This window comes from Cricetulus griseus, chromosome 4, assembly GCF_003668045.3.
Source record: "Cricetulus griseus strain 17A/GY chromosome 4, alternate assembly CriGri-PICRH-1.0, whole genome shotgun sequence".
Taxonomy (NCBI): Eukaryota; Metazoa; Chordata; class Mammalia; order Rodentia; family Cricetidae; genus Cricetulus; species Cricetulus griseus.
In genome coordinates, this window is record NC_048597.1 from 182,477,927 (window position 1) to 182,493,372 (window position 15,446).

The following is a 15,446-nucleotide window of genomic DNA, read 5'->3' on the forward strand; positions in this document are numbered from 1 at the left end:
GCTGGCTATGGCATCTCCCAGATGCGCTTGTGTCTTCCTCACCAGCTCTGAGATTACAGGTGTGCACCACACCCCTGCCTTTTTCACTTGTGTTCTGTAGATGCAATCCATAGCTCCAGATTCATGGGGCAAGCACTTTACTGACAGAGCTGTCTCCCTGGATTCCATGTTTTGTATCTGTTGAGTTGGTTAACCCTAGCAGACCAGGAACCCACAGCCTAGGAACAAGATCCCAGAGGGTGGGAGGGTGCCCTGCTCTGTTCTTGGGCGCTGATTATCACTGTACCTTCCTTCTGGGCTTGGCAGGAGTGTGAGGAGGAGAGGCAAGGCATTCCAGGAGAGGGTGGCAACTGATCTTGGGCCCTTTCTCCTTGGCTGAGAGCAGGCTGGGTGAGCATAGGCACCGGTCTGTCTGCAGATAGGCTATGAGGGACAAGCAGCTCTCAAGGCAGGGCGAATGTTTTTGGGTCCATGCCATGCACATCGTCAGGGTCTGTGCCAGAGGGGAGTTATCACTTACCCTCAGTATGAGCCAGATAAGCACTCCTTCTTGGGATCCTGCCAGTTACTGCTGGAGCTCCCAGAAGGTCTTAATCACTTTGCTGAAAGGGGCTGCTGCTGCCCACCCCCTCGACTCCCTATGAGCTGCCAGCTGGCTCCTGTGTGTCTTAGCTGGTCTGTCAATTCCCACACTGCCAGGAATGGACCCTGTTTGGACTGGTATGGGCCTACTACTCTCTTCCCGATGTCATATATGTGTCTAAGTCTCCTTTCTCCCCAGGAATTGTTATAGCTCCAAGAAAAGAAAAACATATTTATGATGTCCACAGCATCCCCAGTTTGTAGCCCATGACCCCAACCAGAGGGCCTGTGTTGCTTCCAATGACTCAGTGTACCTCAGAATGTGAAAATTGTAGATAGATGGATGGCATCTTTGAAGTGCTGCTTCAGGTTCAATGAGGTCATTGATGTAGGCCCTAATCCAGTGTGACCCGTGCCCTTAGAGGAAGAGACTAGGGGCTGGAGAAATGGCTCAGGTAGTAAAGGGCTTGTCACGTAAACACGAGTACTGGGGTTGATCCCCAGCACTTACATTAAAAAGGAAACCAGGCATGAAAATCAGTAGAAACTGGCCAATCTCTGGGTTACTCTGACCAGCCAACCTAGGCTGTGTGGTGGGTTCCAAGCCAGTGAGAGACCTTTTCTTAATAACAACAAAAAAGGTAGGTGGCATCTGTGGAATAACACCTGAGCTTTCCTTAGGCCTGTACATGCATATACATACATGAGCGCCTGCATGTACACATGTGCACGTGCACTCTCACTCATAGGAGGTGGGGGAGGAGATGGGACATAGAACCATGGGGCGGGGCAGGTAGATGAAGCCATCAAAAGCTGAGGAGACAACTCCAGAGAAGCTGACCCTATGGACATCGTGATCATGGGTGTCTCACTTCCAGAATCACGAGATAATCAATTTCCATGTATAAGCCACTTAGATTGTGGCTCTTTGTTATGCCAGTTCTGGTAGAAAATTACTCCAAGTGTTCAATAAACTCTGGAGTCTAGCATAAGACCTGGCACACATACCATGGTGGCTCCATCTCTGAGTAAGCTGATTGTATCCACAGTCATCCTGAATGTGGACTTTCCTGTCACACTGCACACTGGCCATTTGGTTATCCAGGTGCAGTAGGGAGGTGGATCCCCACCTTCCCTTCCTGAGAGGGTTCTTGGCGTGTTTTTTTTTTTTTGGGGGGGGGCTTGGGCAGCTCCCTTCCCAATTATATGGTTAATATAACCTATCAACTCTTTGCCTGTCTATGATGAGGGGTTATCATGATAAGGTTAATTGAGGTGTTAAGACACACCACTGGCATTCCTTGGGCTGGGATCCTAGATTGTAGAAAAAGGAAAATGTGACCGAGTTCAATCATTCAGCGCTCTCTACTTCTTGACTGTAGACACAGTGGCCAGCTGCCTGGACAAACTCCTGCTGCCATGATTTACCCATCCCAGTGGGCTGTAACCTCATGCTGTGATCCAAGATAAACCCTTTCCCTTTAAGGTGCACTTGTTGGGTATTTTATCACACACCATTTAAAGTAACAAAGACACTGATTACTCATCAGTCTGGTTGTGCCCCTCTGTGTGACATGATGGTGGCGGCAGAGATTGCTTAATTATGGGATAATTGTGAAAGTTGTACCACTGGCAAGAACAGATGTCCCTGTGCTACGTGAATAATACTAAGCCACAGAGACCATGAGGACCCAGCTCAGTTTATAGAACTGAACCTAGAGAACTCTTGGGTGGTGCCCTGGAGAGATCTTTGGTTACCTTAACACCACCCTACAATGTCCAGCCTTGACCCAGGGTGGCTCCTTCTCTAGGATTAGTGTTCACACTTTGTTCTGACTTGACTCCCAGGAGCTACAGACTAGGTTGGAGTTTGGGGGGAGGGAGGACTGGGACCTTGTGTATGGATGGCTTTGCTCCTGGGCTACTGAGGTCGTTTCTACTTGTCAGCCCTAAGTGGCTTGGCTGAACATTAGAGGGTCCTTGGCACTGACACACACAATAGGATGGATGAGCAAAGGCTAAGGTGCTCTAGTGGGGACCCCAGAAGACACTTTCTGTCCCATTTCCCTTTGGGAAAGTCCACACTGAAACAGAATCAGGGAGGCATTTCTAGGCTTGCTGGAAGCCTAAGAGCTGGAGGCCACTCATTAGGTGAGTTATTCATAGCAGATGACTTCATGACTCTGAGCTATCATGTTCCCATCTGTAGAACAGGTCCAATAATACCTGTTTCACAGTGTGGTTCCTTATATTAGGTGAGATGAATAGGCATAGTCTTCGGGACATTGAAAAGTTCTTAAAAATAATAGCTGCCCAGGCTGGAGAGATGACTCAGCAGTAAAGGGGACTTGCTGCCCTTCCAGAGGCCCTGAGTTCAATTCCTAGTACCCATGTTGCAGCTAACAACCATCTCTAACTCCAGGTCTAGGGTATTGGATGCCCTCTTTTGGCTTCTGTGGGCACTGTACACATGTGGGGCACCAACAGGCAAAACACGCATACACATAAACTAAAACTAAATGAATCTAAAAAAGAATAGTTCTGTCATTTTACACATTTTGGCTCCACTTCATTAAAGCAATATGAAAGCCCTTCTCAAAAAGCACCAAATCTCAAAAAAAAAAAAAAAAAAAAGCACCAAATCTGAGTTTTCCTCATTTGCCCTGGATCAAAAATGGATGCGTGTCTAGTCCAGAGAGTATTGACAAAGCCATGGTGTAATGGTTGTCAAGTGCTTGTATGGTTCCACAGAATCATGCCTTTGTCCTCTGAGTCTGGGAATCTGAAGCCCTCAGGCAGTTGAGTCACGTAGGGTTAAGTCAGGGCACAAGGTCACGTCAGACACAGAACTCCCCTTCCATGTTCTCCTTTCCCTGTCACAAACCAGGGAGGTGAGCACTGTGGGTCTCCCGGCACCATGACAACCACTCAACTACACAGAGGGCACCTAGGATGTCAGTGCAGAGGGCACCAGCTCATTTCACAAGAACTTTAGAGGTAAAGGGAGTATCTCCGGCTGTTCGGTGAGTGAAGAGGTTTCAGAGACGTCATCTGGAGTCTTTTGTGTGAGAGGGGACATGAAAACAAACAAAAATCCACCTCACCTGCAGCCAGACCCCAAGACTCCAGCTGAGAAAGGCAACACCCACAGAGTATAACCAGGTATGTAAGAATCCTCCATCTCTGTCTGTGTTAGGACAGAGGTGAAGGGCAGTGGAGGCCACAGTTGTCATGAAACCATCCCCTTTACTGAATATAGGAATGTGTGATGGGTGCCGAGGTATCAACCTCAGCTCAAGACGTGGGGGATGTAGACGGTTGGCCAGTAAGCCTGACGCCTTCAGGCTACAAACCTCAGCTCAGCCCCCCTCTCATCTTCCCACCTTACCTATGAGATCATGCTTGACTTAGTGTGGTAATTAGTCAGGGATGATTGCCTGGTCTTACATTTGCCTTCTCTTTTGATGGACTCTAGTCCAGAATTTTCCTGCTTACCAGGACTTCCACAGACTCATTAACATGAGCCCAGTTCTCCTAAGCAGCCTCAACCCTTCCCACGAGGGAGGGTTTCTCCAGGGTTCCCCCTTTCTTGCTGAAGTAAGCCAAAGAAACCTCCCTTGCACGTTATCAGTTGTATTCCAAAGACCTTAGTTATGGTTTACCATAACTGAACCAGGATCACATAGGAATCTTCCATCTTCCACTTCCATAAAGTTAATTAACGTTATGATGGTTAAGATTGTCAATTTGACCTAGAATCACCTAGACAAAGCTCTAGGCATGGCTGTGAGGGAGTTTTAGACTAGGTTAATTGAGGCAGAAATACCTACCCTAATGTGGGCAGCACCATCCCATAGCTTTGGGTCCCAGACTGAATGAAAAAAGAAATCAAGCAGTCACCAGCATTCATCTCTCTCCTTCCTGACTGTGGATCCATTGTCACCTTGTGCTCCTGCTGCCATGTTGTCTGTGACACGAGGACTGTAAAACTATGAGCCAAAATAAACCCCTTTCCTTAAGTTCATTTTGTAAGGTACTTTTGTCTCAGCAATGAGAGAAGTAACTGAGACAGTAGGTAAGAATCAACATCTGAACATGTTTGTGCCTTTCTGATATTGTTTACAGGGTTACGTCGAGAACTCAGTGGGCCAACGCAGCTGGGAGTGAACATTCCAATGTAAAATTACTATTGGTCAGTAAGCTAGTACAGTGTGAAATCCACACATGACTGTCTTTTCCCAGTATGGGGATTTTAAGATGGAAGATTCCTATGTGATCCTGGTTCAGTTTCATGGGACTCCCTCCTGTGACTTAGTGTTTGGAATAGCAATGAACAAGAATACTTCAAAGAGATCCGCCCAAAGCTGGGGCTTGCTTTAAGGCAGAGCTGAATGTTTGTGTGAGGGCCCAGTGAGATGGCAAAACTGGTGAGCACAGGACCCCGCCCTTGTCCTTTCCTGCTGCTATCATTGCTCTCCAGAAGGGAGTGGTCAGGGTTTCAGCCAGGCTGGGAGATAAGGTTCTCCAGGCAGCCTGAGAAGGCAGCTAGCAAGCTGCACCCCACCCCCTTCTCAAATGCCAGCCTGCATCTGGGCAGCACGGCCTCCAGGATCAGGATCAAGCTCCTCAGGGTGGACTTGGAGGTCTTTGCTTCTGCTCACTTCTTTTACCGTGTCTCACTCGGGGCCATACTTAAGTCTCACGGATTCTCAATTTTATTTTCCTTTTTTTTTCTTCCAACCCTTGAAGTCAAGACTGGTTCATACTTTTTCCTTATAATATTATTCTACTTCTTTTCCTTTTTTGACTTGAATCGGGCTTGAGAGATGGCTCAATGGTTAAGAGCACTGGCTACTCTGGTGTAAGACCTGGGATCAGTTCCCAGAACACACCTGACAGCTCACATCTGTCTGCATTTCTAGTTCCAGAGGATCTGATGCCATCTTCTGGCCTTCTTGGGTACTGCATGCAACATGGTGCACAGACATACATGCAGGATACACATAAACACCCCGCCCCAATAAATCAAGTACTTCTTCTCTGAATTGCCTTGTTGGCTGACCATTCTTGGCTCAGAGCTCTCAGCACAACACACATTTGTACACTTACTATATTGAATTGAAGTGGTCGCATCCATACTCCTCTAAGGGGCTGGACTCTGGGATACTGAGGCTTTGTGGTAAGGAAATGGTGATTTTCTACTGACCTTGGGGCTTGGAATGTAGTGGGTGGTCAATAAACACTGCCATTTGATGCTGTTGATTTTATGTTTCCATATAAACTGGTAGATTTTTTTCTACTATGTTGGTTCCTCTTAGAACTAGGGAGTTGGAAGATCTGACATCAGAAAGTTTTGCTTAATTGTGGGCAGGGTGGTCCTTCCCATTTGAGAGCTCACAGGCCCTGCCCAGTTCTGCTAATGCCCACCTCATGTGAAAAGAATGTCCTAGAGCGTATTTTCAGGGTGGCAAGGAGTGGCTCAGGGCTGCTGTGATGACAGTTTTTCTGTCATCACCAGTGAGTCTCAGTCAGCCTGGAAGTTTCTCTTCAAGAAATACTTTCTTTTCAGCTTGCAGATGTTTTATTTTAGAAGAATACATTTTTTTATGAATATGTTGGATTTAATATAGATTTGGAAAATTGGGCCCACCAGCACTCTTTCATGGAGTTGGTGATTTCTGGGTGAAGGAGAGACCAAATATGTGTTACTTGACTTGGAATGCCTGAGGAGGCCAGACGAGGGTGTTAGTCTCCTAGAACTGGAGTCACGGGCAGTTGTGAGTCACAGGCAGTGTGGGTGCTGGGAACTGAACTTGAGTCTTTGAGAGAGTAGCAAGTGCTCTGAGCCTCTGCTCCATCTCTCCAGCCCCTAGGAATCTTACTTAACAAATCCTCCAGGTGTTTTCAGAGTTCCACTGTTCTGGTCAAACCCTTCGTTCCATCATAGTGAAGCTGATACACTTTCAAATCATTAAGATCCTTAAAGTAACCATTACTACATATTACATCAAATCTGAAAGAGATAAAAGTTTAGACATAAACCCAACGAGAGTAGAGCATTTTTTTCTGTGCATTTTTTCTTCCAATGTTTTCTTGCCTTTCCCTACCTTTCAACCTTTCAAATATAGTTTCACACAATTGTAATTACAGGACAAATTCAAATTCAGTTAAGCACACTGCCTTTTTCTCACCTGATGTTGTAACATAAATAGGACTTGTGCTGTCACGAACATGTCTTTCTAAACCCACACCACCCTCCTGGGTAACAGATCCCAAAAGTGAGCTGGTGTGTGTGAATGTGAAGACCGGAGTATAGAGGTGAAAATGTGTTCAGGGAGGCCACCCTGCCCCAACTTGGAGTCTCTTGGCTCCCCACCCTCCAGTCCCAGCCCCACTGGGAAAAATAAAAACTGAGTGTTTCTGGAAGTACAATTATAAACAGAGAATAAATAGTAGATTAAGCTAATAGCTTCGCCTTTCCAGAAGCCAAGGAAACGTCACTGCGCTCCCTAGTGTCAGTGACTGAGAACTGCACCTTCTCTGGAGCAGCCCCACAGGCACCCTAGTCCTGTGCCTGAGTGTGAACCCCAGCACCGCAGCACTGCCAAAGTTATCGTGGCTCCTCTGCCCCATGCAAGATTGGATCTCTCACTGTGCCCAAAGTCCGTCTATGGTGCCTGTAGTCTCTTGACAGGGGTCTGGATGTCCTGCCCACCCCTAGCTAACCCCATTTCCTGGCAGGCTGCACCCCAGTTCTTCACGGAGACGGCTCCACTCTAAAACGGTACCCTCCTTGAAATCAGTGGCCAGCCACCTTTCTGTCAGTGAGAACTGCTGGCCCCTTTGCCCTGTGTAGACTACATCGGTATGGCGTCAGAAGTATAATCTTGGAGGATGTATTTGGGACTGCTCTGCCCTGTCTGTGGACCAGTCCTAAATCAGGGCAGCCTGTCTTCCTGCTGAGTCGCCTGTGAGTACCCGACATGGCAGCTGGTGTGTTAAATAGGGCAGAGGGAGGGGAAGACAATAGTGGGAATCTAGATACCCAATTTTGGCTTTTGGCTGGGTGCTCTCTGGGCAATTTGTGTTTTTAGGTCAGTTTGCAGGCCTAAGGCCTTCAGTGGCACAGCAGTTGCTCCTTGTACAGAGCTATGTCCCTATGGAAGGCAGGCAGGGTGAAAGTCACATGTCTGTCCTCTGATCCCTGGCTTGCCCTATCTAGGTGACATCCATCAGGAAGGTTCTGGACCCACTGGACTGCAGGGCCAAGGCATTTGCTGGTGGGTAGGAGAGTCTCTTGAAGAGGAAGGGGCATTCCTGTAGAATGCTGGGGGCTGGTCCCCAGCTGCTGTGGAACGGTGGGTGTGTTCATCTGGAGGTATGCGTTGCATTTCTGCTTATCTCCCCTAAGAGTAGTTACAAGTGGGGAGCTAGCAGTTCTCCTTGGGGAGGTAATCTGAGGCTTCCTGGGCCTGCAAAGATTAGTGGAGGTAACAGGTCTGAATTGTCAGTGCAAGATCGCTCTTTTCTAGTGGCCCTCTTGTCAGGAGGACAAACCCAAGGCTAATCTACCTCCTTCCCAGTTGGGGATCAAACCCAATCATATACTAGACAGCCACTGAGATACCTCCCAGTCTAAGCCAATTGTAGGTAACCAGCCAGCCAGCCAGCCTGCCTGCTTTCCCCTCTTCCTCCCTCCTCCCCTCCCTTCTTTCCTCCCTCTCATCTCTCCTCCCTCCCTTCCTTTATTCTTATGCATCCACGTCTCACTCATGCCCCCAAAGAGCACACCATGGCTTTAAAACTCTGTATACTTTCAGAGAAGCTTCCAAGCTCTAGTGAGATACATAAGTAGACTTTTCATAGAATGATTCAATATGTTAGATATTCCATCCTGTTTTTCTGCCTTGCTATTTCATGTGAAAATGCCTTGTACTTACTTTTAAAAGAAGCAAGATAAATTGTTTTTGAACTTTCTTTTTTGAGGTCCCTTTCACAATTTACCAAGAGGTGACCTTTACCAATAGGCAAAAACCATCTATCCCCTGCTCAAAACACACGTTACGCACAGTCTTGTGTCATCTCAGGAGGGTTTTGAATTCTGAAACTCACCACCTGGACTGAATGAAGATCCCTAGTGTTGAACTATGAACATCTCAGGGTCAAAAATAAGCCATTTATTCCAGAATCCCATCATTGCCAGCCCCCAAACTTTCTGAGACTTTAGGTAGTGGGCATTTTAATTTAATGGTGGACTTAGCAATTGCTGGTACCCTCCCACTGGTGGTTGACTCCAGTGTGTTGCAGTTTAACCAGCCCTGAGCATGTGCTCACATATGATCTCTCTCTCCTCCGTCCTCCAACTCCTCCTCCCCATCTCCATTTCTTCCTTCATTTCCTTTGCCTCCTCCTCCTCTTCTTCCTACGGCTCATCCCCTCCTCCATCTCCTTTGTTCCCCCCTCTCTCGCTCTGTCTCTCCCTCCTTGTCCCTAGATAATTTACTCTCAGACGATAGTCAGGCTTGAAAGACACAGGCAACCATCAGCTCCAAACCTGTGCCTCTGCACGAGGAATGCCTTGCTTCGCCCCCAACCCCCGCCCCTGCCAATGGCAGCCTGCAAGACTCCACTTACACCCCCCACCTCCAGGTGCCTTCTTCTCGGTTAGAAATGAGCTCCTCCACACTCACTTCTCTCCAGTGGGACTCATCGTACGCCACGCTGTGATGGAGAAAACTTATACACCCATGTCTGATCACCTTCGTTACACTCAGTGGGCTGTCTCATGCTTTGGATCTGACACGTCGATGGATCATTTTAATTCCCTTATGTCCATAATATAAAGATATTTTCAGTAATATTTATGCAAAAGTAGTGACAATTTTCTCAACTCATTCTTTAGTTTAAAGCAATGGATAGGTTTTTTTTTAAAAAAAGATTAAACTTTAAACTTTAAGATATTCAAATATGATAAAAGTACTCTGGTGTAAGCTCAATTTTCTTTTCTTTTTATAACTTTTTTTTAAATTTTATTTTATTAGTTCAAATTAGGAACAAGCTTGCTTCACATGTCAATCTCTTCTCCCTTTCCCTCTCACTCCCCCCCAACATCCCACCTGCCCCTAGCCATCCCCCCTCCACTCCCCAGGCAGGGTAAGGCCCTCAAAAGGAGCTCCCCAATGTCTACCACATCATCCTGGGCCAGGCCTAGGCCCTTCCCCATGTGTCCAGGTGAGCTCAAATTTTTACTTGCCAAGCAAATTCCTAAACTTTATAGTTCACTATCTGTCTTATTCATAAATGTTAAACACAAACAAAAAAAGTCTTAGTGGGTAGGTATCATATAAGGAAACAGAATTGAAGTCATATGACTCCTGAAGTTTCATCTTTACAATCTCTACCCTGCCACTTTAATTTTTAGCTTCCTGTTTAAATGTGGATGGTCATTAAGAACCAGGAAGGTTGGAGACGTGAAATGTGCCTGAGAGGGACAGGATTCCGAGCCACCGCATGCTCACATGGAGCACAGTCACTTGTTTCTGAGCTCCAAGACTGCATAAGTAGAATGTGCATTCGTGTGGGAGGGCATAGCATGTGTAGAGGTTGGGAACAACCTCAGGTGTTGGTCCTTGGCTTTCTCCCTTGCTTGAGACAGGATCTCATTGCTCGCCATTTCAGATGCCATGTTAATCAGCTTCTGGAGCTCCTTCTGTCACTACCTCTCATCCCACTGCAGGAGCTCTGAGATTACAAATGTGTGCCACCATGTTTGGCTTTATATGAAGTTTTGATCTTAGTCCTCATGGCTTGTGTGACAAGCACTTTACCAACTGAACCTGAAGTTTGATGTTGACTTGGCATTGTGGGTCCCGTGATGCATTGTTGTGGGACCCTCCTGTGTACAACAGGATGACTGTGGCACATCTGGCATATCTGGCCTCTGCCTGCTGGAAGCTGGAGAAGTGCTCTCTCCATGGTGTACAGTGGAAAATGCTTCCAGACACTGCTGGATGTTCCCAGGAGGGCAAAGTCGCCCCCACTGAGAGCCATTTGCTGGAGAGCTCCACCATGGGATGCTGGTGGTCCTGTAGTTTCCACAGAAGGACACTATACCAGCACACACTGACAGATGAGTTTACATCCTGAAGAGAAAATTTTGCTTTCCTAGGACCAGAGGCTGCCTGACCCTTACCCTCTGCACTGAGGTCACCCACGGCTAATTAGCACTAATTCCCTCCGCTTTTGGATAAACCAGGACCTGGAAAAACAGCAGGATGAGGAGACTGTTGAGAAAAATCCAGATAGTGCCAAGACATGGGGGTTGGGTGGGGTAGGGTGGATGTCAAACTTCCTTGTCATGGATTACTTCCATATCCCAAATCTCAATGGCAATAGCAGTTAGTACATGACAGTAGGATGGGTGAATGAAGTCAGGTGTAGTTACATAATGACACCAGCAAAGAGAATGGATGAATCACCTGGAAGAATATGGATGGCCCTCAACTCTAAATAAAAGAAGGCTAGTCTGAGAGCTCAAGGGACTTCTCATGAAGGAAAAAGTCCCCAATGACACGTTTAGTCTTAAGGGGTTCTCAAGGTAGGCTTTGGGGGTGTGAGTTCAGTTTGTGGACATTCTTTGAGGACTTTCTTCCCTCCCCACCCTCCCCCTTTTGTGAGATAGGGTCTCACTGTATAGCTCAAGTTGGTCTCAAACTCAGAGCAGTCTTCCTGTTTTAAATTCCCCAGTGCTACAGCTACAGGTGTGTTGTCCTGTTACATTATTTTGTATATAGTATATATACATAATATATATATATATATATATAATGCATAAGTATATATACATGGCATATACATATTGTATATACATAATATATATCCATATAGTATATATATTGCATTAATATATAATATACATTTCAGTAAAAACAAAATACAATATTCTTGGGCAAGAGGCAGAGAAAACCTGACCCTCTGTGAATCCAGAGACTAAAGATCAACATCTTGATCAGGAGGCGCCTTCCTGGCCACGTGTAATTTTTGTACTTCAAATTCTTTCCCTTCCTCAGCATTCCGTCTCCACATCTAGACTTAGCTTCAGGGTTTGGATTAAAGAGCAACTTCTCCATAAAATTCTGTCAACTTCCATCCACTGTGGATTAGACCCAAGCTAATCTTCTCTGCTTGCTGCCGTCTGACCACACCCCGGCTCTACTCATTTCATCTGACTACACCCTGACTCTGCTTGTTACCGTCTGATCACATCCTGGCCTCCATTACATCTGCAACCACAGGGTAGTTGTAAAATGATCTTCATAATCATCACACATCTTTATGAGCAGATTATGTCCATCCCTTGCACATTTCATAATACCCAGTAATTCTCAAAAAAAAAAAAGTTGTTAACTGGGTAGATAGATGGTTAATACTCCTTTCTTTCTCTCATTGATCTTTCTCCAGATTCATTTTATATAGTTTTCCATCCTACATAAAAAATTCTGCCTGAAAAGTGGAAAAGCATTGTTTCTGTTTTGGTCCCTAGTCTTATCCCATTCTCCCTCCCTCCCTCCCTCCCTCTCTCTCTCTCTCTCTCTCTCTCTCTCTCTCTCTCTCTCTCTCAAGACAGACCAAGATATTGATAAGACTGTGAGTACATTTTATAATTCTACTGCTTCTGCAAGAATCAGCTGACTCTCTATGGTGGACAATGTTATCTGCTCTGTGGGTCCATATTTATTCTCCATTTTAATGGATGTGTAAAGAGCAAAAAAGTGACATTCACTGCTGTTGCTACCAACTGATTTAACTTATTCATTCTTTAATATTTCAATTCAAGTATAGAAGTCAATAAAAATACAAAGCATAAAATCATCAGATTTTTTACTTCAATGGATCTAAATTATGATGTGAGGGCTATTTTTAGACAGGACATTAAGAATAAGATGATCTAAGCAAAATACTAACATTATACATGGCACATAAAATGATCAGTAAGCAGAAGTAATTAATACAAAATTAATAATAACTGACGTGGGCTATGAAGTAATAACTTCATAAGAACAACTTTTTTTTTTAAAGAGAAAAGACTTTCTGAAATTTTCAGGTACACAACCCATCAATAAGTCATTGATTCTCAATTTTTTTGAGCTCTCTTCAAAAATAGGATTTTTTTAAAAAAAGATTGTGTGTGTGTGTGTGTGCGCGCGCGCGCGCGCGCGCGCGCGTGCACAGGCACATGCGTGCTTGCTTGCATGTGCTGGCTAGTTTTGTCAACTTGATACAGGCTAGAGGAACTAAAGCCAAGAAAATGCCACCACCAGATTGGCCTGTGGGCAAGCCTTTGACACATTTTCTTGATTGATGATGGATGTGGGGGAGCCCAGTTCATTGTGGGTGGTGCCACTCCTGGGCTAGTGGTCCATGGTGCTGTTAGAAAACAGGCTCAATAAGCCAGGAGGAGCAACCCATTAAGTCCTGTTACTCCCAAGCCTCTGCTTCAGTTCCTGCCTCCAGATCCTGCCCTGGTTTCCCTTCATGATTGGAGCATGTAAGCTGAACTAAACCCTTCCCTCCACAGGTTACTTTTTGTCATGGTGTTTATCACAACAATAGAAACCTAGGATGGTGCACCACATAAGTGCCAGAGTCTGTTGAGGCCAGAAGAGTGTCAGGTCCCTGGAGTTACAGGGAATTGTGAGTGAGCTACCTGGTATGGGTGCTGGGAGCTGGACGTGGGTCCTCTGGAAGAGTAGCAAGAACTCTTAACCACTTTCCCATCTTTCCAGCCCCAAGCATAGCCTTTGAGGAAAGGAAAGTCTAAGTCTCTGGCAGATGTAGAGGCTCAAGTCTGTTACCCCAGTGCTCACGAGGACCTCAAGGTTGAGGCCAGCTTGGTTACTGTGGTAATTTGAAAGAAAATGGCCCCCAAAGGGAGTGTCACTTTTAGGAGGTGTGGCCTTGGAGGAAGTGTGGTCATGTTGGAGGAAGTGTATCACTATGGGGGCAGGCTTTGAGGTCTATTTCTCAGGCTTCACTCAGTGTGACAATCAGTTGACTTCCTGTTGCCTGTAGGATGTAACACTCTCAGCTCCATCACCACATCTGCCTGCACACTGCCATGCTTCCCATCACGATCATAATAGACTGAACCTCTGAACTGTAATCAAGCCCCCCTCAACTAAATGTTTTCATTATAAAAGTTTTCATAGCATGGTGTCTCTTCACAGCAATAGTAAACCCTAAGACAGCTACATAGACCCTGTCTCCAAATTAACTTATCTATCCATCAACCCATCCATCCATCCATCCATCCATCCATCCATCCATCCATCCATCCATCAATCCAATTTTAAAAATAATTTGGGCCTCTACCACCAGATCTTGTTGACAACGGGCACAGAAGTAAGGTTCCAAACCCCTGTCTAATTGTTCAGTTATTTCAATCCCATCATTTGCTGATCTAACTCACCACCATTCAGTAGGAACCCAATTCCATCTTCCTGATGGAACTTGTGAGTGTATCCTTGGCCATTAGTTTAGTTTATGAAGCCACAGACTAAACAATTGTTGGTGGCTCTTTAGCCCAGGAAAAAAACTTTGTTAGAAAACTAACGACTAGGAAACATACAATGACATCTCTACTTTAGACTGGACTAGAAATAGGACTCTGATTCCCCTCTCTTTGGAGCGAGCAAGCTGATTCACAACCCCAGGAAGACAGAGCATTTGATTGCACACCACACTCCCGATGGCAAATTAGAATCCAAATGAACCCTTAGGAAGATCCCGAGTTTTCAGATCATTGTCTGTTGAGCAAATCTTCTTTCGCATGGTGTCCATATCACCCCATACCAGAGGCCGCACTGCTAGTTGCGGGGGCTTTTTACTGTATCTGTTCTCAGAGCAGCCTTTTGGAAATCCAGTTCCTTTCATAAAGTGCTGCAACAGCACTGGGTGCCTTAGGCGCCACTAACAGAACCACTTTCTGTGTTCTGAAGCAAATTCCATCCCCCATCATCAATCTCTGCAACACGTTCAATAAAGAAAAATCCACAGCCGTTTTTAGAGAAAAGATAAATTCCTACCTGTCCCCAAGCCTTGTCCGCAGGCACTTGACTGGATAAAGATGCATAAAACCAGGAAGATGGGGGCATGGAGGGGACTTCCCATTTCTCTTGTCTCACCCTGGGGTCCGAGGTCTTCTTGTTAATGTCTAGAACTAAAGAGACCAGAATGCTTCTTGGTACTCAGTTGGGGAAGGCCCCCATTAATTATTAACCTTAAAACATATTACCTAGTGTTTGGACACTTTCTTTGCCTCCCCCAATCCAAATCTAACAATTTCTAGTACCAAAAAGAATGACCCACAGAAACACTTTATTTTGATAGATTTTGTAAATAAAACACCTCACCAGGTCTTTTTTCCTTTTGAACCAAGCTCATAGTTCAGAATCAATCAATTAGTGTGTTGTGTTTGGATATTTTCTCAAAGGTAGGGTAGGTGACCTCTGCATCATTGCCTGTGTTTCCCTCTAAAGTCCCTTGAAGGAGAGGAAGTGTCATGGACCTGGTGTTTCAAATAGTAGGCTGACCCCAAAGAGAGAGAAGAGCCGAATTTCCAGGAACTCTGCTTCTTGTTGAATTCAGCCATGTTCCAGATGGCTGCAACGTAAGTGTGGAGGAGCTACAATTCTACAGCTGAAAGAGGGGCTGGAAACCGGTGAGCTCAGGTTAAGAAGGAACTGGGTGAGAAGCAAAGATCAGAGTCTTGCTGAGAGCCCTGTTGAGAGATACCCCAGGATAAACTCACTCACTGGGTTAATTAATGTTCAGTCGAGAGCTGAGGGCTAGGAAGCAAGGTCATT

At 45.7% G+C, this 15,446-nt stretch overlaps 1 protein-coding gene across 1 annotated transcript in view; it reads right to left on the bottom strand.

The window, feature by feature from the left end:
- Nucleotides 1-14,751, bottom strand: part of Lipc (lipase C, hepatic type) — a 126,333-nt gene extending 111,582 nt beyond the window's left edge. Inside the window, exon 1 of the mRNA XM_027411221.2 lies at nt 14,667-14,751. Within this exon, the coding sequence (XP_027267022.1) occupies nt 14,667-14,751 (85 nt within the window). The remainder of the gene's footprint in view (nt 1-14,666) is intronic.
- Nucleotides 14,752-15,446: the final 695 nt, after the last annotated feature.